At 42.8% G+C, this 25,563-nt stretch overlaps 1 protein-coding gene across 1 annotated transcript in view; it reads left to right on the top strand.

Annotated features, from left to right (window-relative positions):
- The window catches only part of tnfsf10 (TNF superfamily member 10), a gene marked incomplete at both ends in the record, with an annotated part of 18,528 nt that extends 679 nt beyond the window's left edge, over positions 1-17,849 (top strand). The window contains 5 exons of the mRNA XM_080751588.1: positions 11,673-11,810; positions 14,154-14,199; positions 15,627-15,740; positions 16,091-16,344; positions 17,640-17,849. Of these exons, the coding sequence (XP_080607714.1) occupies positions 11,673-11,810; positions 14,154-14,199; positions 15,627-15,740; positions 16,091-16,344; positions 17,640-17,849 (762 nt within the window). The remainder of the gene's footprint in view (positions 1-11,672; positions 11,811-14,153; positions 14,200-15,626; positions 15,741-16,090; positions 16,345-17,639) is intronic.
- Positions 17,850-25,563: the final 7,714 nt, after the last annotated feature.

The following is a 25,563-nucleotide window of genomic DNA, read 5'->3' as shown; positions in this document are numbered from 1 at the left end:
TAGTGTGCGCAACGAGACATGTTCTCTGCATGCGACCGGACCAGACCTACCCAAACTGAACATAAATGATAGACCCAACAATAACTAGGAAGCGTGTTGTGAGAACTTGTGACTTAATCCATGCCTCTGTGGCTAATTATTACAGCCTAGTCTTTTGGGGGAATGGCAACGTAGGTTACCTTTCTATTGTGATTTTGCTTTCATAGCCTAGGCTATAATGATTGCGTTATTGTATTGTATCATAAGCTCAAAGCTGCGTTTTTCACGGCGAATTGAAAGTTGCAGCGTCCACTTCGCAGAAATACGAGATACGTCGCACCCTTGCCAGTAAATACATGGATTACAGGGGCGGTGACGTTTCAATATTCAAATGGGTGCTCGTTTTTGACCCCGCCCCGCCCCCCCCCCTCCCCCCCCGCCCTCCCCCCCCGCCCCCGCCCCCGCCCGCCTGCCTGCCTGCTCGGCCAGCCGCTTAGACAAAATGATAATGACCATTGCTATGTTTGGCCACTAGAGGGCACTGAAAACCCACAACGCTAATATGTTCCCCATTTTCAGCAGTTAAGACAATGCCATACATTAGCATTTCTAAAGGACAAGGGCACCTCGGCACAGGATTGGACGCTAGTTTGCTTTGCTGATCAGTGGGGGGAAAAAGTTTTATTTAGTATCACTTTAGTTAGTAGGCCTATCACTACAATATAGAAATACTCTGTTACAAATATAAGTCCTGAATTAAAAATGCTGGCATGCTTACTTGAGTAAAAGTCCAAAAGTATTGGTATAACATAAAAAGCCTACAAAAAGGAAAAGCTAGGCTTTAGGTCTATACTGTATAGACCTACTGTATATTTGTGTATTTATATTTGTTTGGCACTGTGTTGATAAGTAGTTCCTAATGTTTGGATGAATGGACCATTGTAAGTTCTTTGAGTTTGCAATATGCTTAGAAAAGTCACTTAAAATTGCAATCCATTATAGAAACGTTAAGCACTACTATTCTTTGTTGTGTTGTGTTTTTTTTTTTTTTCAAACTGTTCTCGACACTCGGCTGTACACAACAGTCCTTTTTATTTTTCTTACTGTCCTGTAACCTTAACTGGGTGACTTAATTTCCCCTTCCCCTTCTTTGTATATACTTACTGATTGTTTAGACTTACTGTTTTCTCTTTTATTATATATTTTTTCTCTCTCATTTTCTTTTCTTTACATATCTACTGCATAGTACTGTGTTCTATTCGTCTGTGTCATTCAATGTTATATGATATACTTTAATGGTTTCCTGTTGAAATAAGCTTAGTCTTTTCAGGATCTCATTTTAGTAGACCTTGTACCAGTGAACTGTACCGTCATGAAACTGTACATTTTCCTATGCAAACTTCTAATAAAGCCTTCAATCAATCAAATAGGCTTTAGGCTACATCAATTATATGTAATTCAAAGGAGCTTTACTGGCATGATAAAATACTATAATGCCTCATTCACATAGGGAGCAGCAAAGCTAAAGTTTAGCTTGCTTGGTCAATGTTATCTCAATGGAAACCAGCTTTAAAGCTTTCAAAGCTTTGTTCTGTGTATCTCCTGTATCTTTAAAGCTGGTTTCCATTGAGATAACATTGACCAAGCAAGCAAAACTTTAGCTTTGCTGCTCCCTATGTGAATGAGGCATAAGAACAGTTCAGTTGAGATTTTTTTTTTATTATTTTGGAGGTGGGGGTAGAATACTGTAGAGCTACATGGCTACATCACACAGAGTAGACATACAGCCAGGATGTGGAGGCGGGCTATGACGCTGGGTGACGCCCTCGAAAGGGACAAAGCCGACGTGTGATATCGGCCGAGTGCCAGGAATGCAGTTTGGCCAGTTTGGGGCGAACGACTGAGAATCAATGGGCTCTCATAACAGTACGCTCAAGCACTCACGCGCCCCCTATGTTCCCGCCGCTGATGGATTATATATCTCTATAATCAAAGATTAACATCATAAACAGAGGGTTTTACAGTGCGCTCCTCCTTGGTGTCCCAAACACAGAGCGCGTGCTTGATTGAAGCCTGTTTATGTTGCTGCGGTGATGGCGCATCTCACCATAATAGCCTGCTTATAGTGGCGTTGCTCTCCCGCAGTGTTTATGATGCCTGACCTGTGTTCGCTTCACTTCATACATAATGTATTAATCATTACCCTCGCTGATAAGATATGGTGTCACTGTGTCAGTCGTCAGACCGTGGACGGTGTTACCGAGAAGAGAACTGTAAAGTTAAACAATGCAAGCCATGCATGAGTGAAGCCAAAGAAACTGGGCTGTGTTTAGATTTGGAAGCTTTTAAAAGTTACGTTTTAAAACGTTAGTTAGTATTACGTGTAGGCTACATGTTTATTGCCATAGCCACCATTGAAAACCACATGAGGAAAAGAAAAGGGTTCTCCCCTCGGACTCGGAGCGCAGGTCTTCGCCAGGCAGGGTGGTCTGCGTGAATACCATGCAGTCACTTTGCCAAAAATCCAACTCGCCAAATCAACTTGCTAGGACACCTCGCCAATGAGCAGGGTTGTCAGCATTGTAGCGGGGCAGTTAAGGAGAACAATACTTCAGTTCTGGAAAGAAGCACCAACATTTGACAGAGTGTACCTCTTGGGTCATTCTTTAGAAAAAACACATTAGACACTTAATTTTCAAAATGGCCGCCAGTTTTAAAGAGGGCCACCTTTTTGGATGTTTTACAGTACGCCAGCCAGTTAATATCAAATTTTCATAATATTAGAGTTGTTTTGTAGGTTTTAAAACATCCTGAGTTCATTTATTACACTTTTAAAGCAGCCAGAATAACCTTTCTGACTTTTGGTTTGGGTCTTTCCTCACCTGGGACCCCCCAGACAGACCCCTGAGCCTATTTCAGTAATCGCTCTGCTCCTGCTCCAGAACAATGTTAAATTAGACCTGAAATATGCTCTGAAATAAAAAATTACTAGTAGCAAATAACAGAGGTCTTCCACAGGGGGTCCGGGACCCCTGGGGGGTCCTCAGAGCTACTACAGGGGGCCTGCCAAATCTCGATGAGATCTTTTTTTTTTTTTTTTTTTACATTTGAAACTTCGAATGTTTTTATGTATCCTGGTTTTATGTATTGTACTTTGATGGTTTATTAGTATTCTCAGTATTATTTATAATGTTTTTGTGTTTACCAAACAGTTATGGTAGACAGCAGTTACTGCAGGGATTGCAATAATGAAGGTATTTGTTATTGTCACCCCAAAACCCTCACCTTATCCTCTTATAGAGCCCATGGTCAATTACGCCCAAAGAGATTCACTACAATACAGTATTTTCAGACATGCAGGATATATTCGTCTTCATCATCATCATCTTCAATGTCCAACCTAATAGTGTTGACACAGTCTCCACCATAGCATAGAGTGAAAGGCAGGTTATTTGAGCAGCTGCACCGTCCCTTACAACCTGCTTTGCAGACACATTTGATGAGCTCAAGTTCTGCCTTTGGAGCAGGGAGAGCAAGAAACCTGACTGGAATATACCCTCCACTCTCTGAATTCCATCTATTTTCTTCGATTGGTGGAAGCACAGGGCAATTTGTCAGGTATGATTTATCCTGCATTGTGACGGAGTTGGCACAGAGGTAATGTGGTAGCAGTGCAGCACGAGTTGGAGGTAGCATCTCACCCTCCAAGTTCTTTGACAGAAATAGTTCCCATCTGAGTAATCCCAGGGTTGTTGGACCTTTTGAACTGTAAACATGGCATGCAAAATGTTCCGACTGCAATGTTGATGGAAGCTCACCAGGAGGAATGGCCAATGACCTTGCCATGGTCCTTGAAGCGATTAATGGCTTGGTCATCATCAAGTAGGCATTGACCTGTCGTTTTGGTGATTCCAACAAATGTTCTTCCCCAGTCAGCACCTGAAAAACTATGTACGCAAAGGAACCCTTGACATTTGTAACATCCAATAACTTGAACTCACTCGAATATATCAATTTCCTTTTTTGTTCCCGGAGGCAAGGACTTGATAAGGAATCGGGGTATCAGCCTCTTCATGTGTTTGCACTTCCTCAAAATCATGTCCCTTGATGAGGGTATCGTATTATGATGCCTACTTTGCCTGACAAATTGCCCTGAGCTTCCATCAATTGAAAAAAAAAATAGATGGAATTCAGAGAGTGGAGAGTATGTTCCGGTCAGGTTTCTTGCCCTCCCTGGTCCAAAGGCAGTACTCAAATGTGGCTGCAACGCAGGTTACAAGGGACGGTGCACAGACACATGGACTCGAGTCATGATGACTCGACTTGTCTCGGACTCGAGTCGCAAATTTGACGACTTGCGACTTAACTCGGAGATAAGGGCAAAAACTTGAGACTCGACGACTTGGAAGACAATGACTCCCGACTCGACTCGACCTGAGACGCGCTGACTCGGACGACTTGCCGCAACGCCACTCACCAAAGCAGTCGTGAGCGCCACGCTAGGTTCACACTTTTATTGATTGATTGATTTGATTGATTGGAGACAGGCATGTAAGCGAGAGCACAAGCACGGAAGCAGCCAAACACTATGATCAGATATGCATGGTATTTTTTGACATTTACTTTAGGAAGAAAGGTTTCGCTCTTCAAGATATAAACCTGAGATATAACCTGTGACTCGACTTGAAAAGCTTGTGACTTGACTCGACTTGACAACCTTGTGACTCGACTCGACTCGACGGGACTTGACATGACAACCTTGTGACTCGACTCGACTTGACAACCTTGTGACTCGACTCGACTCGACTTGCCCACAACAGAAAAAACTTGAGACTTGCTTGAGACTTGGACCAAATGACTTGCGACTCGCTTGGGACTTGGATCAGAGGGACTTGTACAATTGTATGACGGTGCAGCTGCTCATGTATAGTAGTGAATTTCTTTGGGTACAATTGACCGTGAGCTCTTTAAGAGGATAGGGTGCGGGTTTTGGGGTGACGATAACAAAGAGGTGTGTGTGTGTGTGTGTGTGTGTGTGTGTGTGTGTGTGTGTGTGTGTGTGTGTGTGTTGTGTTGTCAGTGTGAGTGCAGTGCAATAAATGGACATGTTAGTTTGCGTGCCCAAAGTGAGAAGTTGCAATACCTTAATTCTTGCAATCCCTGCAGTAACACCTATGAACCTGTCTGTCTAACACAAAAATATATATATAAATAATACTGAGAATACAAATAAAAACAGTTTCAAATGTAAAAAAAGATTCGGCAGGCCCCCTGTAGTAACTCTGAGGACCCCCTAGGGGTCCCGGACCCCCTGTGGAAGACCCCTGGGTATTTGCTACTACTCATTTTTGCTTTCAGATCCCAGTTACAACAACTTTAATGCTTCAGTTATGATCTGATTTAACATTGCTCTGGAGCAGGAGCAAAGCGATTACTGAGATAGGCTCATGGGTCTGTTTGGGGGGTCCCAGGTGAGGAAAGACCCCAACCAAAAGTCAGAAAGGTTATTCTGGCCACTTTAAAAGTGTAATAAATGAACTCAGGATGTTTTAAAACCTACAAAACAACTCTAATGTTATGAAAATTGGACATTAACTGGCTGGCGTACTGTTCAGAGGCAGCCATCTTGGAAACATGGCATCCATTTAGATTTTTCAGTGTCTAACGTGTTTTATCATAGGAACAACCCCTAAGGAGTACTTGTGAAAAGTTTTAGGTTTCTTTCCACTTGTGAAGTATTTTAGTGCAAAAATGCATTTATCTGCCCCGCTATTGGACTGTCAGTCAGGAAAATCCAGGAGATTTATTTTTTAGGGGGTGCGCGGAACTCCCCAACAGGGGTCTGGTGGTCCTCCCCCCAAAACATCTTAAAAGATATATATTCCTGTGTTCTGTTGAATTTTGTGCATGTTTGATACTTTTTTCAGGCTTGCTTTACTAGCATGGGTACAATTTCAGCCTTTAAATGCCAAATGTAGGTGTACAAATTTGATGACTGAAGCAAAGTAAGACATCATTCGACTTCTCATCTGGGTGTCCTCCACCAGAAAAAAATGTAACATAGTAGATGTAGGCCTAATTGCCAATCATCCTGGCGAATCCAGGAGTATTGACAAGCCTGCCCAATGAGCGTGGATAATTGGCGAGTTGGATTTTTGGCGAAGTGACCGGTTACCGTCTGCGTTCAATCTCCATCATGGAGCTGAACGGTAACCGGTAGAGTTGACGGAAAGAAACTCGCAGAGATTTCACGCCATGGAGAGTAGAGTTCAATAATATTTTTTGGTTTTTGTCACATTCCTAAGACAAAAATGTGATAACAATAAATGTACCCCCATTGATTCCGGATGGTGACCCGTTTCGAAACGGGTCACCATCCGGAATCAATGGGGGTAAATTTACTCAAATCACATTTTTGTCTTAGGAATGCGACAAAAACCAAAACAATATTATTGAACTCTACTCTCCATGGCGTGACTAATCAATAGAAAAAAGTCATTTTGGGGGTGAACTACTCCTTTAAGGCCCATTCCCACTGGGCCAGATAACAGATAAAAAAAATCTCTTTCTCCAGATATTTTTCCATTCAAGTGGATGGTAGATACAGATAAAAAAATATCTGTCACAGATAAAATAAATATCTGTGACAGATATTTTTTTATCTGTATCTACCATCCACTTGAATGGAAAAATATCTGGAGAAAGAGATTTTTTTTATCTGTTATCTGGCCCAGTGGGAATGGGCCTTTAGGCATAAGGATATTTAGGATCTCAATGACAAATAATTACCCGAGTTTCCTTTTAGTTGACATTAATTTTATCAGTGAACTCCACTGTCATGAAACTGTATACCTTTTCCAATCCATAACTTATAATAAATACCTCAATCAATCAATAAACCATCTAGCCTGGTATAACCAGCCTAGATACTAATGCAGCTATAGCTAACTAACTGCAGTATCGTCCCCACCATGTTTTAACATGGGGGGATTGTGTCTAGCTGAGCTAGGCTATAAACCATCAGCCCGGGCGAGTTTCTTTCCGGCGACTCTTCTGGTATTCGTTCAATGTCCATCATGAAGCTGAAGGACATGAGGACGCTGCAGGGGAAAAGCAACACAAACGTTTGGCATTTGTGGCAGACAGGAGAGGAAGCCCCTTTGTGCAAGCATGCAGAGAAAGTGCTTTTTGAGGTAGGCACTATAGAGGCAGAGGCCCCTCAACATACGATTCCAATTTGGGGTTCATTGAAAGGGGGGTACACGAATGATATATGTAAAAAACAGACCTGCCTATTAAAACATTTTGTTTGAGAGATAAAGGGCAAATTGTAAAACATTCACCATGAGGCGAAGAATTTGGCAGAGTTTCTTCCTTGGCATCCACGGAGTATGCATGCCAATTTAGTTGCTGATTGATCCAGCGGTAATTATCAACGCACGCACGCACGCACGCACGCACGCACGCACGCACACGCACACGCACGCACGCACGCACGCACACGCACACGCACACGCACACACACACACACACACACACACACACACAGGCAAAACAGTCTTCGCCTGTCGGCCTGGTGAAAACAACACACTATAGATAGATCGCTCATCAATGTTAAGTCAAATATTAGGCTTGTGGTCTTCAGGCAGGACTACTCCACTACATTCATGCATTCATGCACCATTGACCTCCCCACCGTCCAATCCTCGATGAGCCCCGAATGTAGGTTAACTCTATATATTTAAATCTGGGTCTTCTGCATGAGAAACATTGGGAGAGTGTTTTTTGCAGGTCTTTCAGTCCGAGTGTATCAAAAAGGCAACTGGGTTAATCACTGTTGGTCCGACCAGTTTAACATTCACAAGGTTAGCATTCACCAGCGTCCGCAGGTTAGCATTTCACCAGGTTAGCATTCACCAGCATCCGCAGGTTAGCATTTCACCAGGTTAGCATTCACCCGCGTTAGTTTTACTGAGGTTAGGGTTAAGGTTAGGTTTAGGTGTATCTCCGTCCCCCGACTTTCGTCACCTCCGTGCAGCCAATCACAAGCTTCCGCTGCCTTAACCCGGTTGCTTTTTTGATACACTCGGACTGAAAGACCTGCGAAAAACACTCTCCTGAGAAACATTCTCACTCCCAAGTCATCAAATACGGCCGCTTGAGCAAGAGCCCCAGTCGAACTAGAGGAGCCAGAGCAGAGGTTCCCAACCCCCGGTCCCTGGACCGGTGCCGGGCCATGGAGCAGGTGTACCACCATAACTGCGAGAAGGGAATTCCAATTAGAAAATTGACACTGGGTGAAAAAAAATGGGTTACAAACATTGTGGGCTAAAATGTTTTCTTTTACTGTTTGATTTAAATGATGTCGCATGACAATGACATGACTGACAAATCCTTGCTATCTTTATCCTAGTGTTTTCAACCAGCATCACTGTCAATACAAGCACTATATTTGTTTGTTCACGCTCGCACTACTGAGTAATCTGTCAGTATCTGTCTCTCAGTCCTTGTCCCCTTTTATGGGCATAGAAGGGATTCTATTAGTGTGGTTGCCCTAACAGGGCATCATCTGGGAATCAGAGACAAGATGTGCCGGTTTTCATAGTTAACTGCGACCTTCGGTCGCAATTAATAGCTGTATAAATAGCAGTCAACGTCTGTGTTTTGCTACGGCCTGATTTCACACCTGATTATACATTAGCCCACTGGTCGTTGGTCCGCGAACATTTCATGAACTGTGAGCCGGACCGTGGTAACAAAAACCCTAACCCCGGTTATCAATGTTTTTAGTCCTCTAGTCTACTCTAGACTAGAGCAGGGGTTATCAATGGTTTTGGTCCTCTAGTCTACTCTAGACTAGAGCAGGGGTTATCAATGTTTTTAGTCCTCTAGTCTACTCTAGACTAGAGCAGGGGTTATCAATGACACTAGGAGGAGCTCTTATTGGGCCCCTCATTGATTACGGAGTCCTTGTCTGGTATCGCGACGCCCCAGCCGCCTTAAAGTTAAAGCTTCAAACAGCCCAAAACAAACTAATTAGGGTTGTGCTTGGTCTCCCTCCTCTGACCCACCTTACCGATCATCACCACGAAAGCGTGGGATGGCTCAAAGTAGCTGACAGAGTACAGCATCTTGCAATGGGCCTGGTGTACAAGATACACTACACCTCCAAGATTCCCATGTACCTGACAAACTACTTCTTAAAGGTCAAGGATGTTCACGACCACAACACCAGAGGCAGCTCCACGAATCATCATCAACGTAGATTTAACACTAAACAAGGCTCTAACTCGTTCTCCTGCTACACCATCAACATGTGGAACGCCCTTCCTCAAGCCCTAAAGGAGAGCAAATCCCTAGCCTCCTTCAAAATTGGTATGAAAAGTCACCTTCAGACAGCTGCTACCCGTGACTTGTAAATAGACTAAGCCCCAATGCCCCCCCCCCCCTTTTTTATTATTCTTTCTTCTGCCTTTGTATTTGATGTTATGCTTTTGAAACTGATATTATCCTAGATAAAGTACTATGTTCTATCCGTCTGTCTTTCAATGTTATATGAGATACTTAAAGTGTGGTTCCTGTGGAAATAAGCCTCGGCTTTCTAGGATCTCCTTTTAGTTGACCTTGTACCAGTGATTTGTACTGTCATGAAACTGTACTTTTTTTCTATTGCAAACTTCTAATAATTCTTCAAAAATGTTTTTGGTCCTCTAGACTCTAGAGCAGAGGTTATGTGTTTAGTCCTCTAGTCTAGACTCTAGACTAGAGCAGGGGTTATCAATGTTTTTGGTCCTCTAGACTCTAGAGCAGGGGTTTTCAAACCTTTTTTTGACTCAGGGCACCCCTGAATTACACTGTTCATGTTTAGAATCTTACACGTAGGCTATGTCACAGATAAATAACCGTTTCCATCAGAAATGACTGAAATAACTTTATACTGGATGTTTAACCACTTGAACCCCAGCATCCCTATTCTGGGGTATAGGGTTCACCAAAAATAGCTGATCTACAAACTTGTAGATCTGCTATTTTTGGTGAAGAGAGTTGGCCGTAGATGGAAAAAGAACTCATCAAGTAAAGTGCAAATCAGGATCTTCACACAGTGAAGCGATATTGACATAGTGATATTGATGAATTCCAAACATTATCAAATTATTCTGAGGCACCCCTGGACTGCCATCACAGTACCCCAGGGTGCCCCGTCACCCACTTTGAAAACCCCTACTCTAGAGGACTTTGCAGCGCTGGAAAGTGACGACTGGGGCACTTGCCAAAGAGGCTGTATTTGATGAGCTGGTTGGCAGTTAGAACGTGCTGCAACAGAAATCCCCCCTTGAACAAGGGGGGATTTCAGGCTTGTGGTTTACTTTGGTCTACTCTGCTAGACAAACTCTATACTTAAGTCAGTGGTTCGCAATTTCTTTTTCTCAACAAACTGTGCGTTTCAAGGACGCACAGTTTGGTATATATTTGTCCACAGAGCCCCAGTCTCTATCTTATTAGTCTCTCAAGAACAGACTAACTGAACTCCAGTTAAAGGACCTTTTCTTTGACGATGGCTAGCCAGATAGACCTGTATGGGTCCATTTGGTACTCCACTAACAATAATTTAGCTGGGGACCCCCTGGAACCAGCTCAAAGACCCCTGAGGGTTCCTCGAAACCACTTTTGAGAATCACTGCTTTCTTTAAGTAGTGTCAACTATGTAAATAGTGCATTTCCTGTATGCTACAAATGTAGCCTACTGTGTGTCAGTCAGGGAGCAATGTGTAACTACAATTTACAATTTAGGCATTTAGCAGACTAGAGGACCTAATATCGCCCTAATCGGGAGATAAGCGACCGTCAGGTCACATGTATATGTCATAGTATATTAGAGAAACAGCACATTCGAGACGCGGAGCACTCGTGGTGCGGCACGGGGCGGAGCAAGCGGTCGCCACAACAACGTACTCCAGGCGGTGCGCCGCTCTATTGTCCACGACACTGCGAGCGGCTACCGAAGCCCCCCTGTATCCACGAAGCCCAAACGAGTTACGAGGCCCCCCTGGGTCCACGAAGCCCCAAGCGGCGCGAAGGCCAGCGGACCTTGGTCCTGCTCTTCGCCCCCGAGCGCCGCAGGCGCGAGTGGCCGCGAAGAGCGGGCCAGGGCCGCGCGGCCGGCGGAGCGCCGCGCGAGTTACGAAGCCGTGGTGAATGCAATCGTTATATTTATGCCCAGGCCGTAAGGCCTGGGCAAGCGCACGTTAAACGCCCTGTCCAAGTGACTACAATGGAGCTAATGGCTAGGCTAGGCTAGGCTAGGCTAGGCTAGGCTAGTAAATAAAGAGTAAACACTTCCGGTCTGCGGCGAGTTCAAAGCGTGACGTAACTCTCTTATATACACTCTGGTGAATGGCAGAGCAGTGGCTGACGTCGCCATCTGGTGGTGATTAGTGTGTGGTGAACGTCAAAACGAGTGCTCCTTGACAACTTTTACTGGTTTCTTGAACATACTGTAACATATACACAAATAGGCCTGTAAGTGGCAAGTGCCATTCCATGATGACGACATGACTCCTAGACATACTGTGTACTTAAACCTCTAAATACAAAACTAAATTCTGATTAGACTATAACTAACCAATATAATCTTTGTTACTTGCAATACAGCATAAGAAGCAGCTGAATTGAGTGATTTTCTTTTTCTGCAGATGAGAGAGACGTTTGCGCGAAGCAGTGTGTCGTGTCTAACCCACGCCAACCTTCGGGGTGCTCCGGCGCGTGTGGCTGAGTCTCGTGGGGATCCCTGCTGGCAGGTCACCCAACAGCTCCACCTGCTGATAGAGAAGGTACATCCTGTCTGTCTGTCTGTCTGTCTGTCTGTCAAAAAAGTATAATACAGGGTTAAGTGGTTCGGACTAATCAATTTAGTCGATTATAAAAAAGAGAAAAAATCTGCCCAATTAATCCATATTTGCAAGATTAAGTCATTGTTATTGTATTCTAATATTTGTTTTATATATTTTTGGTTAATTGCCCAGCCCTAAAACCAGTGCATATGAAGATCCATATACACTCAACCATCATAAACTGAGATTTATAGAGAAGATATTAAAATAATTTTCAGTATTCGAGGTTCCTTTGAATAAGACTGCACTAAAACACTCTGCACGTTAAACCACACTTGCATTTGTGCTCACATATACAGAACACACACACACACACAAGCACGCACACACGCACACGCACACACACAAACACACAAGCACGCACGCGCACACACACACACACACACACACACACACACACACACACACACACACACACACACACACACACACACACACACACACACACACACACACACACACACACACACACACACACACACACACACACACACACACACACACACACACACACACCCTTATGTATGCATGTACCCTGTCCGGTCTTTTCATTCTATTGTATGTGTATTTTCATATGGATATGGTGGAATGACAAATAACCTCAACCTTGAACCTGGAACCACACCCATGCTCGAACACACACACGCACACACGCACGCACGCACTCACGCACACACACACAGCTGACCCTGAGTCAGTGTCAGGTCATTTTGGAGCGCTGCAGACATACAATGGGCTCCTTCATAGTCAGAGATGAGATGTGATCCTGTGTGGTTTAATCAGCGCAGGAATGCACTCACCTGGCCCGCGCACGCGCACAGAGACACACAGAACGGACATAAAAAAACAGACGCACAAACATACATGCACTTAAGAATGTGCGCACACACACAACATTGATACAGACGCACGCACGCACGCACGCACGCATACTTGTGAGGAGGATATCAGCTTTTAGGATAAGATTTTTATGAATGTCATTTTTAGACATTTCACTCATCTATAGCTCTTGAAACGGGCCTCCAGATTCCAAAGGCAGCCCCTCACCAGCATTCAACTAATAGTCAGGGGATAGCTTCAGAAAAAAGGTCCAAACCTTGAATAAAATTCCTTACCAAGAAATGTCTTCACCAATGTGTTTATAAAGGTGTCTAGAAACTCACAAAGACTGATATTCAGTTTCCCTGGGGCCTAGGAGAATTTGTGACAGCTGCTGAAAGTTGAGGTGCCATTAACTTAACTATACATGACAAAACAGACAAAAATAAATGTGCTTTAAAGGGGTACTGTCACCTAAAGGGGTACTGTCACTTTAAAAAGTCATCTTAAAATATGAGTTAATATTTTTATGATGTCATTGTGGGAATGCGCAATTATAAGTTAATCAAATTAATTGACTGTACTTAGACAACTGTACTGGTCAGCTGCTGTTGGGGGGCGAGGGGCAGATTACACTGTGAGATGAGTTTCAGACTGTTTCAGACCGTTTTCAGAGAGACTACGTGACCTACAGTACTGTATCATACTATTATAATTTCGGGGCGTGTCAGCGGGCCTTTAAGTAGCATTTGAGGGGTCAAACTAGGTTTTTTTTGTGATTCTGAATCCATTGCAAGCATTCGTTTTGCACGAAAAACATTCCTTGGGCTAAAATCGGCACACACAACACTGTGAAGTGATAACTCATCACTAAACCATAGTTTTGTGGGTCCATTTTTAGCCCAAGGAATGTTTTTGCAAAACAAATGCTTGCAATGGATTCAGAATCATGAAAAAACCCTAGTTTGACCCCTCACATGCTACTTAAAGCAAATTTATTTTTGTGTGTTTTTTCATGTATAGTTAAGTTAACGGGACCCCAACTTTCAGCAGCTGTCTCCTAGGGAAACTGAATATCAGTCTTTGTGAGATGTGTTTCTAGACACCTTTATAAACACATTGGTGAAGAGATCTTTTGGTAAGGAATTTATTCAAGGACGTTTTAAGATATCCCCTGACTATAAGTAGAAATCAGGAATAACTCTTATCATGTTACTTACTTAGAAATCTTCTTTTCTTTTCTCCATAAGACAACAATTTCCCTACCAGGAAAACTGTCCTCGCTATGTCTATTACTTCTTTCTACATTTGGCACTCACACAAGTATAGTGAAAACAAGTATGCACACACACGCACGCACACACACACACACAGAGCAACCCAAGCTCTTAATCTTAGTAGACCTCTGCTGCGTATACTTCCTACCTGCCCGTCACATATAATTTCTTTCCGTTTCCCCTCCAGTCAGTCTCTCAGCAGTACCAGAGGCAGATCTCCTCCGCCGTGAGAGGTGAGAAAACAACAGCTCTCACACACACTCACACACACACACACACACACACACACACACACTCACACTCACACTCACACTCACACTCACACTCACACACACACACACACACACACACACACACACACACACACACACACACACACACACACACACACACAATATCAATGACACATAGACAAACAACACTATCAGGTGACTAAGAAATGACAGGAGCTATTGGTGTCCATTCACATGTCATGGAATGCATGCAGGTTATCATTCCCACCAAAGACTAAAGTTCAGTACTACATTCCATGACAGCATGTCACTCACTGAGAGGATCTGATCTATAAGCTATAGAGCCTGACCCATGCCATATTTGTGGGCCCAATGCCGATCCTCCAAAATGGACAGTCCTAGCCCCACTGATTACTATTGTTTTGACTGCAAAATCATCAATTTGAACAACTTTGATTTGATGAAAGCTAATCAAAAATAGATTTTAAAATAGATTGTACCACTAGCCCCTGTCAGCTCACAACCTGCCACATTGTGACGGGTTGTGAGCTTGGAGATTGGCTAATAAAACCTATTTCTTTCTTGACTTCAGGCTTGAAGATCCAGTTGTGGTGATCACGATTGATTTATCCTTAAAATAAAACCACTTAATACGGCAGCCATTCGGTTGAAGTGGTTCAGATGGGTGGGCCGTGAATGCTTTCAGACTTTCAAGTGGGCCCTGATCTTTAACCCATTTAGGCCTAGGCTTATTGACTGCTTTAACCATTGAAAAATAGCAGATATACAAGCTCACAGCGCGGCACCGAGTGCCGCACTGTGAGCTTGTATATCTGCTGTTTTTGAAAAAGTCGTGAAAATGTGTGCAAATCTTTGAATATATGTATTTTCAAAGCGAACGTTTGTAACTCAAATTTTGCTTCTGGGTGGTCCCTGGAACTAGATATTTTGAGATGGGGGTCCGTGGCCAAATACATATCATTTTGGGGGTCCTTCACATGAAAAGGTTTGAGCACCACTGACATAGTAGTCTCTCAAGAACAGACTAACTGAGCTCCAGTTAAGTGAAAAGGATCTTTGACGATGGCTGGCCAGATTGCTGACATAGAAACATAGGTTTTTCAAAAAAATCCTAGAAGGATTCAAAAGACACTTATAGAATCGGGTCAAAATTCAAATTTTCACGATTTTTCAAAAATAGCAGATCTACAAGCTCGCAGCGCGGCACTCGGTGCCGCGCTGTGAGCTTGTATATCTGCTATTTTTCAATAGTTAAAGCATAAAATAATGATACACAAAATTTGTACCCGTTCTAAATGGGTTAAAAGGTTGGGTGGGAATCAGCTGAAGTAGGGTTTGGTTTGGGGAGAAAGCAGAACAGAACAGAACATGCCAGACTGATGCTGTCTTACACCCCTCCCTGTCAGATGAGGTATCCCGGGTCTTGCCCTCACTGGTGATGGACGACAGGGCTTCTGCTCGCCCAAAAGTGGCAGCGCACGTTACAGGCAGCTTCATCCCCAAAGGGGAGCAAACTGGAGGTAAGTCCTTGCCAAAGCACTGCATACACACTAGTGGGGATGTCCTGTGTGTGTGTGTGTGTGTGTGTGTGTGTGTGTGTGTGTGTGTGTGTGTGTGTGTGTGTGTGTGTGTGTGTGCATGTGTGTGTGTGTGTGTGTGTGCGTGCGTGTGTGAGAATATGGCAGTGGTTTAATTCTTAAATCCAGTTGTGGAGAGACCCAGACTAGTACTGCAGGCGTTTATTTTCGCTGTAAAGGTATTTTTAAAATTGTCGTTAAATGTTGATGTCCTCACAAGCACAGTTAATACAATGTGTGTGTGTGTGTGTGTGTGTGTGCTGTGTGTGTGCGTTCTTGCCGGCGTCCCCCAGGTTCTGTGGGTCGGCGAGTGCAGGGCCAGAAGATCTCGTGGTGGGAGGGGGAGAAGGGACTGGCGTTCCTCCAGGATGTGCAGCTGGTGGACGGGGAGCTGGTGCTGCCGCGGGCGGGCCTCTACTACGTCTACGCCCAGACCTACTTCAGGCACACCCACTCCCCCGAGGAGGAGGAGGAGGAGGACGGGGAGGACGACGGAGAGGAGGGGGAGGACAGAGGGAAACCCCTGCTTCAGTATGTCTACAAGAAGGTGAGCTTTGTTCGTTCATGATGGAATACCAGGGGTTCTCAAACCTTTTTAGGCTGTGACCCCCCAAAATAAACATATTTGAACTGGGGACCCCCCAGTTCACTTATCTTACTGGTACAATATACCAGTAAGATAAGATGCCTATGGGCGAAAAGCGACCTTGTCCTAAAGGGTGAGGTCACGCCATCTGTTTTGGCAGGAGAAGCAGCTAAGAACATAGGTAAAAAATCTGAGCTATCCGTGTGCTAAAGTTGGAGTCTGTAGAACCAACCATGTGCTGTGAGACCCCAGACATGCTTACTCAGTTGATCGTTATGTGAAAGTCCTATGAAGTCTATGATGTTTTTATGCCCATATATGGAGATCCCTGTCTGTAGAACCATATACGGTCAAGATGTGACAGTTATCATTAGAGATGTTACCGATCAATCGGCAATGGATCGGATCGGGCCGATCAAAGCGTGATCGGCGATAATCGGTGGTTTAGATCAAAAGGTAAATTCACCGATCCGATCCGATCGGTGCATCCGATCAACCAGCCGTTCAGTATGCCCACTTTTGTATGCCATTTTGGGGTATTGATTTCCAGTGCTGAAGGAATAATTAGTTACTGCTATGATAATAAATACATAGTAATGCTGGTAAATAACTATAAGGCAAATATATAAATGAATTCATGAGTGAATTAATTAATTAAAGTTAAAACATTAACATTTAGAAAATATAAATAATATATAAATAATAACTTGATCGGATCGGTGATTGATCGGTATCGGGTGATCAAACTTTTGTGATCGGTGATCGGTTCCAAAAAACCTGATCGGACCATCCCTAGTTATCATACTAAACTGCGACATATGGTCGCAATAAACTCACATACGAGTTATACTCAGTGTAAAAATGTACCTTCAGGATTTTGTTGTGAACTTTCCCCTCTTTTCCTTTATGTTGACTGTAAATAAGCAAGCATTTAGTCATAACCACCCTAAGGTTACTATATAGTTTAGAATGTTTCATTAGTTTTTGTTTTGTTTTGACTAGTTATTGTTTTGGATTGTAATGGGTAGTCAGGGGATAGGGGAAGAATTCAGAAATAGTCATCGACAAGCAAAGCATGTTATTTTCACTATTGTTTATGATTTATGAAAATGCTAGAAAATATCGACAAAGAAAAAAAAAATAAGGACCTTTTTTTTTACTAGTTTGCTTTAGGAAACAGAATACAGTTTCAGTTAGTTATCATGTCTTTGCACAAATCCTAGTTTTCCTAACCATAATAATTTAATCTCCCCCAGATGAGCTCCTACCCGGTACCCATCCTCCTGATGAAGACGAGCCGCACCTCCTGTTGGTCCCGGGGGTCCCAGTTCTCCCTGCACTCAGCGCACCAGGGGGGGCTGGTCCCCCTGGCCGCCGGCGACCGCCTCTTCGTCACGGTCAGCAACGCCTCGGCCGTGGACATGGACGAGCGCAGCAGCTTCTTCGGGGCCTTCCTCATCAGCTAGGAGACGATGAGGAGCAGTGGTGGGGAAGAGGAAGGTGCTTTCTGCTGTTGCTGGGTGAAGCTTCCGTTGTGTGCAGCGGAGGTCCAAGATTATTATTCACACCGCGGCCATCTTGGATCACATGCCACATAAGGTGGCAGCCTGCATTACAAACCATTGTAAACAATGGAGCGATGGTCCCAAAAGAGTTCTGTTCAACCAATTTCTTTTGATCAAATCGACAAATGGGCAGATGACAACATCAACATCCCCAAAAGGATTCAAAAGAAGGGTACATCCACAGTATTCATGGTAGTTAGGTTGCAATTTAACTCTGTACAAAGACTTGCTACAGTATCTGTGCAGACTAGTGCTTGCTCTGCCATCATATTAAATTACTGTAATGTGATTTTTGCATATTAATCATGAATCAATCTAACAACAAATAGTTAATATGATGGTGGAGCAAGCACTGCAAAGATAGCAAATCTTTGCACACAGTAAGGTTGCAACCTAACTTACTGTGGATGTAATCAATCCAGTTACTGTAGCCCTTCTATTTAATCCTTTTGAGGATGTTGTTGTTGTCGTCATCTGCTCATTTGTCAATTTGGTCAAAAGAAATTGGTTGAACAGAACTCATATTTTGGGACCATCGCTCCATTGTTTACGATGATTTGTAATGCAGGCTGCCACTTAGTTATTATTCAAACCAGTGTCAATTTAGCAAAGGCTATATAAGGTACGGCAAAGTCACCTGACAGCATCAATGGCGAGCATCAAACACTCATTTTTAGTAGGTTATAGGCTAAGGCTATAGCAAAGGCTACAGTGTAACATGGCGAAAATGCCTTGAGACAACTTAAGCCTTCAAATGCTGCCTATTTTTTATTGAAGAATGGATCCAGAGACGACTGCTTCTATTAAAGTTTTGATCTTTTATATTGCCTCTATGGAAGCTGCCATACCTTGCCATACCAAATTGATGCCGCTGGAGAAGACACAGGTGGTTCAGTAATTAAAGGTAGGGCAACAGATCATTATAAATGCTGGATATTTATTCAGATAATGAGGGAAAAGCTGTTCTGATGTTCTAATTTGGCAATGCAATTAAAAAATGTTGGGAAAAGGCCTGAACAGCTAAATGTGCCCTGCCAACATTCCGTTGAGCAGTTCTGTGATGTCAGGTGTGCAAGGAAAATAAAATGAAAACATTTGATGGCGGGCATGGGATGGGAGGCAAACTGGAACCAGTGATGCCAGATTTTGCAAGAGAAACAAGCAACCAGATCTATCAAAACAAGCCCAATAGAAGTGACTAGGGCTACACGAGCACTTTAAACTTCTGATACATCAGCTATTTGAAAATAGCCGATCTAAAAGCTCACAACGCATCACGATGCAATCTGTTGTTAGATTGATGATCTGCTGTTTTCAAAACAAATCTTGAAAAATTGTGAAATGTTTTTGAAACAATTTAAATACACAAATCTGGTACGGGGGTACCTGACATAAAATATTTTAGGCAGAGGGTCACTCCGTGGACAAATACATATTAATTTGTGGGGTCCTTCACAAGAAAATGTTTGAGAGCCATTGTTTTAAACAACATTAGGAAGCAAGCCCAAATAAGCCTTTTGTAACAAGCCCCCCACCAAAAAAACACACGACTTTACAGAAAAATAAGCCCAAAGTCGCTTATAATACTGGACCAGCTTTTGAACAAACAATTATTTTTGAATGATTGCTACCAGTTAATTGGTTCAGCAATATAAAAGAAGACACTGTATCACGGGTTGTTTTCCGATCGCTTGTTTTTCGATGTGCATAACATGTAATTTTATTGAGTGGTCTAAACAGCGCCATGTATCGTTTCGGCAGCATTGCAAGATTTGGTTGTCAAAAACCAAATCTCTTTAAATATCTCAATAAACTTTACAGTGTGCATATCAGGAAGCAACACATCAGAAAACAATGTATTCGTTTATGTTCCTATACTGAAAAAAGTCAAAAGGTTGCAGTCTCAAAATAATGTTTGTTCATAAGTTGGTCCACCTGGCTCTCATTGACTACAATGCATCCATGCAGTTTGCCTCTGCCAGCTGGAACTTCTGGATAGAGAAAATCTTCTTTTATTAAATACCTTGCAGGAGTGGAGTAAGTCAAAACTGTTACACTCACCTAAACTCCCTAAAAATATAAACCAATACAAGGATACTTATCAATATATTTTACATTGAACCTTTTACAGTAAGAGGCTTCCAGAGCATTGCAAATATATCTGGTTTACAATGCTAGACATTTACAATGTTCACTTATAGGCCAATATTATACAAGTCCTGGCAATACAGTGTACATCTAGCAGCTTCCTCCACTGGTGATGTCATCACTGTGCAGTTTCTGCAACCTATACACTAGATATGGACTCATATGAAATGGTATCTGTTGCCCTACCTTTAAAGTGCCTTTAAATACCTGACGTGGCATGCGGTTGGAATGAAAAGCTGCCAACACCGTCCTCCGTGGCATATGACAGGAGACCACTGGGTTAGGGAGGCGTTTGTGTGCGTGTGTGTGTGAGAGAGAGAGAGAGAAAAATCGTGCAAGTGTGTAAATCATAGTGAAGAAAGAGCAGCATTGAATCCATGTGTGTATGAGTGTGTGTGTGTGTGTGTGTGTGTGTGTGTGTGTGTGCGTCCGTCTGTGTGCGTGAGCACTGCGCGTGTGTAAAAAGAGAGAGAACAAACAATATCAGTGAGTGTGTGAGTCAAACTCTGTTGTGTGTAAAAAGACAGAGAGAGAGAGAGCAAGAACAAACAATGTCATTGTCTGAGTCAAACTCTTGTGTATTTTAAGATGTACATATGGTGTGTGTTTGAGAGCAGAGAGAAGAGCAAATATCTCACCTTGATCTCCCTCTGTGCTCGCTGGATGAGAGCCATATTGTACAGGGAAGATTATAATCCGTACAATGTGGGTCTCATCCATTGAGCAGAAGTTAGATTTTTCTATCCCTTTGTTATGCCACATTAAAACAAAAGATTGTATCACACCGTTATCTTGCACCATAAGGCAGACGTTCTACAAGTAGGGCTGTCACGATATGACATTTTACATGACGATTAATTGTCATTCAAATAATTGGCGATTGACGGTTTAATTGTGTTTTTGTCGTTGATAATTACATTTCTGTTTGGCTTTTAGGCGTTGAAGTTGTACATGGTAGATATGACACATAACCTAAATATACAAAGAATTAACTGACATATTTGACAACTTACTACTTGAAAATAACTTTGATAGTGGAAATAGCCGATCTACAAGCTCACAACGCGTCGCGATGCGACGCGTTGTGAGCTTGTAGATCTGCTATTCCCACTATTTCGGACATCTTTCAACATTCACGATTATGACGATTATGACAAAATAATTGCGATAATGTCAAATAATCACGATTAGACGATTATGTAATAATTGTGACAGCCCTATCTACAAGCTCACAACGCCTGTGAACTTGTAGTTAACACCATTTTTGGTGCAAGATACCAGTGTGACTAACTCAGCCAATTCTTTGAAGGTTGAGGCCTGACGATTTTGCAGAAACCAACGAGGAACAAGAAATGAAAGGCAGTTAATCACACATATCACCTGTTATTCCTGAATGCTTTCTTCACTTCTCTTTCTACGGACATTCCTAGCTATGGCACTTATGTAAATATGAGAAGGCACGGCCTGTTGCTCTGGTTCCATTGTCTGTACCAGGGCTCTTTGAACCCAGTTCAACTACAGGTCTTCTATCCTAGTGGTTCTCAACCTGTGGGTCGGGACCCCCAGGGAGGTCCCCACATTATTTTGGGGGGTCCCCAGATGATTAACTTAATGTGCAACATTGCTTTCTCTCTCAACAGTAAACATCCAACATGAAGTTTAAGTGTATAGAGGGTATCTGCACATTTCTAATTAAAGTGACACTTGAAGGACTTTTTAATGCCTCTAAAATGACAAATTAAACATTGGCCAAATTGTCAAATATTAGAGGCAGAAATTGTGAAAATAGCCGGTCTACAATACATGCTCACAACGCCTCATAACGCGAGGCGTTGTGAGCATGTAGATCTGCTATTTTCACAATAGAACCATGTCAACTCTTAGTGCCTGTCAGGGTGGGGGGGTCCCCAGTTAAAATATGATTATTTTGCAGGTCGCGGCCTGAAAAGGTTGAGAACCACTGTTCTATCCTACCAGGAAGTTTGACTGCATTCATCCGGACTCATTCTAGCTGCCTAATTTGGGCATTTGCAACACCAGATGAATGTATTTAAACGCCTGGTTGTAGGACAGGATACCAGAGGTAGGTCAACAAGGGTCTCTGAAAACTGGGCTCGAAGATCCCTGGTTTGTACTGTTGAATGTAAAGTATGTCTTTTGGTTTTAGCTGTGATCAAAGGCGCAAGATTACCGCAAATGATATAATCAAGCACTTACTTTCACTCGTCACTGACAATGATCTAAGCTCGAGAAATCGCCAAAGAAGGACATAATAATGAGCTTGGACAAGGTTGTTTGTACAAAAGCGGCGGGCTGCGCCACGGTCTGTAAATGTGAATGCACTGACAGAAATATGTGGTGCTGAGTGGGACCAAACCTCTACCCAAAACGAGTGAGTGAGTGAGCTATAGCTCTGCATTCGTCAGCACTGATTACCCTTGCAAACTCACTTGGAAATTGTCTACAGGTGTTTTTCTTTTTGTTCCAAAGATTGAAATCATATGTTTAAGCCAAAGGGAGTTCAATGGGTGGCCGCCAGATGAGTGGCCATGGGAACGTCCACTCCTCACATCCGAGTCTAGTTCTCCTCTGAACAACAATAAGCAGGGCGGACATCCCACAAAAAAACGAACTGACGACTGACTAGACCAGTGGTTCCCAACCTGTGGGTCAAATTATTATGGGGGGGGGGTCCCCAGATGATTAACCTAATGTGCAACATTGTTTTCTCTCTCAACAGTAAACAACCCAACATAAAGAGGGTATCTGGACATTTCTAGTGACAATTTAAAGACAATGACAAATTAACATTGGCCAAATTGTCAAATATTAGAGGCAGAAATTGTGAAAATAGACGATCTACATGCTCACAACGCCTGGCCATGCATGCGTTGTGAACATGTAGATCTGCTATTTTCACAATAGAACCCTGTTATACAAAATGTAATGCCTCAACTCTTCGTGCTCGTCAGGGTGGGTGGGTCCCCCATTCAAATATGATTATTTTGGGGGTCGTGGCCTGAAAAGGTTGAGAACCACTGGACCAGTGGTTCTCAAACGTTTTCATTTCAAGGAACCCCTTAACTCTTGAGAGTGTACAAATGGACCAATAAGGGAAAGATCCCCTTCAGGAACCCTGAGAGTCCCTGGACCCCACTTGAAAACCACTGGACTAAACATGTCAATTTGGATACGAGTGCAAATGGAGCCAAATGTGAATGTAAATAAACCAAGTTTGTCTGTAAATATGTTTAAATAAAGACACTGTGACACAAATACCCGTTCTGGTAAGAGTACTGTATGCTCAGTGGAGGGGAGGTATGGGCACTGGCAGGACTCGATCCTAGGTCAAGAGGGGAATTGGCACCTATTTTTCAAGTGCATTCAATAGTTCTAGCCATTTTTGGCATGCTATGATCACACATGGTCTTTATTCTATAGCAGGGGTCTTCAACGTTTTCAGGCCAAGGACCCCTTAGCTCAGAGAGAGATGAAGAGAGATGTACCCCCTCTACATATTGTATAAATGTGTGATGCAGATTTTCATCGATTTCATTTCACTTGGTTGACAGCACTTCAGTCTGTTGGATTCTTAAAAAAAGAAAAAAAATTAGGTTCCAGACATTTAAAGGTGTACTCAGTGATAATGAAAGTGGCCGGGGGTCACCTTGTCACAGCGTGGAAATGTTTAGATTTTTATAGATTTTTTTACACCATTATAATGTTCTCGTTTTGATCATTAGACCCAATCACTGAATATCGGTAAGCCTACGTCTCCAGCTTCAGGATATGTATGATACTGATTTACTACCAGACTGTGGCATTTTATGAGTTCAGTAGTTTACAATCGAGGCATTTAGCAGACGTTCTTAATTCAGAGCGACTGTGGTTCTCAAAACTTTTATTTTGACCATCATAACTAAACATCATAACATAACTACGGCCATACTCTACCCTGATTGGTCGAGGACTGGCTGGCCACCTCTGAAAACCAAATCTAGCTATGCTCGCAACACAGGCCATGGTGGAAGTCCTTATATGGTCAGCACACATTCTAGTGAGGAGAATGAATGGAAAATGTACCAATTATATTTTTATTTGAATGAAATACAATCACTGAATATACCTTTAACCACTTAAATTGTTGATACTTAGTAAACTTGACCTTTCTCTCTGTACTCTTTCTTTAACTCTACACCAACCTATCTCTCCTCAGAATAGGCATGCAAGGGTTCCAAGTTATTCATTTAAAAGAATTATCCTATCACACAAGGATTTGGCAGCTCCCCTGTAGTAAGTCTGAGGACCCCCTGTTGAAGACCCCTGTTCTATAGGACTCGTAGTCAACTGGAACTGGAGTACAGAGAATACCACTGTTGTTTTACCCTAGACACTTTGGATCGGGGAATCATTTAGATCCGGAGAGCACCATGTGAATGAAATTAACTGCCTGGCAGGATAAGAAGTAGGGAAAAGAGTCCTGAGTCCTCTGAATAATACATCTCAACACCCTTTCGAGTTTTGTCTATAAGGCTAAGATTCTTTATACTTCTCCCCCTAACTGTCTCTGACATTGTTGATTAAAACCAGCTCTCGTGGCTGACAAAGGGACTTGCGTAATGCCTGATGACAAATGGATTGATGCTCTAATGTCCACTTCGGTCTTGTTAACCCATTTAGGCCTAAAATTATTGAATGCTTTAACCAGTGAAAAATAGCAGATATACAAGCTCACAGCGCGCTGCGAGCTTGTAGATCTGCTATTTTTGAAAAAATCATGAAAATGTGTGCAAATCTTTGGATATATGTATATTCAAAGTGAACGTTTGTAACTAAAATTTTGCTTCTGGGTGGTCCCTGGAACTAAATATGTTGAGATGGGGGTCCGTGGCCAAATAAATATCATTTTGGGTCCTTCACATGAAAAGGTTTGAGAACCACTGACATAGTGGTCTCTCAAGAACAGACTAACTGAGCTCCAGTTAAGTGAAAAGGACCTTTTCTTTGACGATGGCTGGCCAGATTGCTGACATAGAAACACAGGTTTTTCAAAAAATCGGGTCAAAATTCTAATTTTCAAGATTTTTCAAAAATAGCAGATCTACAAGCTCGCAGCGCGGCACTCGGTGCCGCGCTGTGAGCTTGTATATCTGCTATTTTTCAATAGTTAAAGCATAGAATAATGATACACAAAATGTGTACCCGTTCTAAATGGGTTAAATTCCTTTTTCATTGATGATACACTGGAGGCTCCCGGTATACTGTAGAAAGACTAAAGGGGCTCAAACTATGTAGTGCAGAAGCACTTCTCAACCGTTTGTTTTTAAAAAAAATTACAGGGGATGGGGGTTTCACCTTCTGCCTGAAGTTGTAACACCACCATGTTCTAGATCAGTGGTTCTCAGAGCATTTCATTTGAAGGACTCCCATAACTCTGGGAGTGCACAAAAACAAATGGACCGGTATG

This window comes from Nannobrachium achirus (genome assembly GCF_963921795.1).
Source record: "Nannobrachium achirus genome assembly, chromosome: 21".
NCBI lineage: Eukaryota > Metazoa > Chordata > Actinopteri > Myctophiformes > Myctophidae > Nannobrachium > Nannobrachium achirus.
Note: the sequence above shows the minus strand (reverse complement) of the source record. Positions and strands in the feature narration are given on the sequence as shown.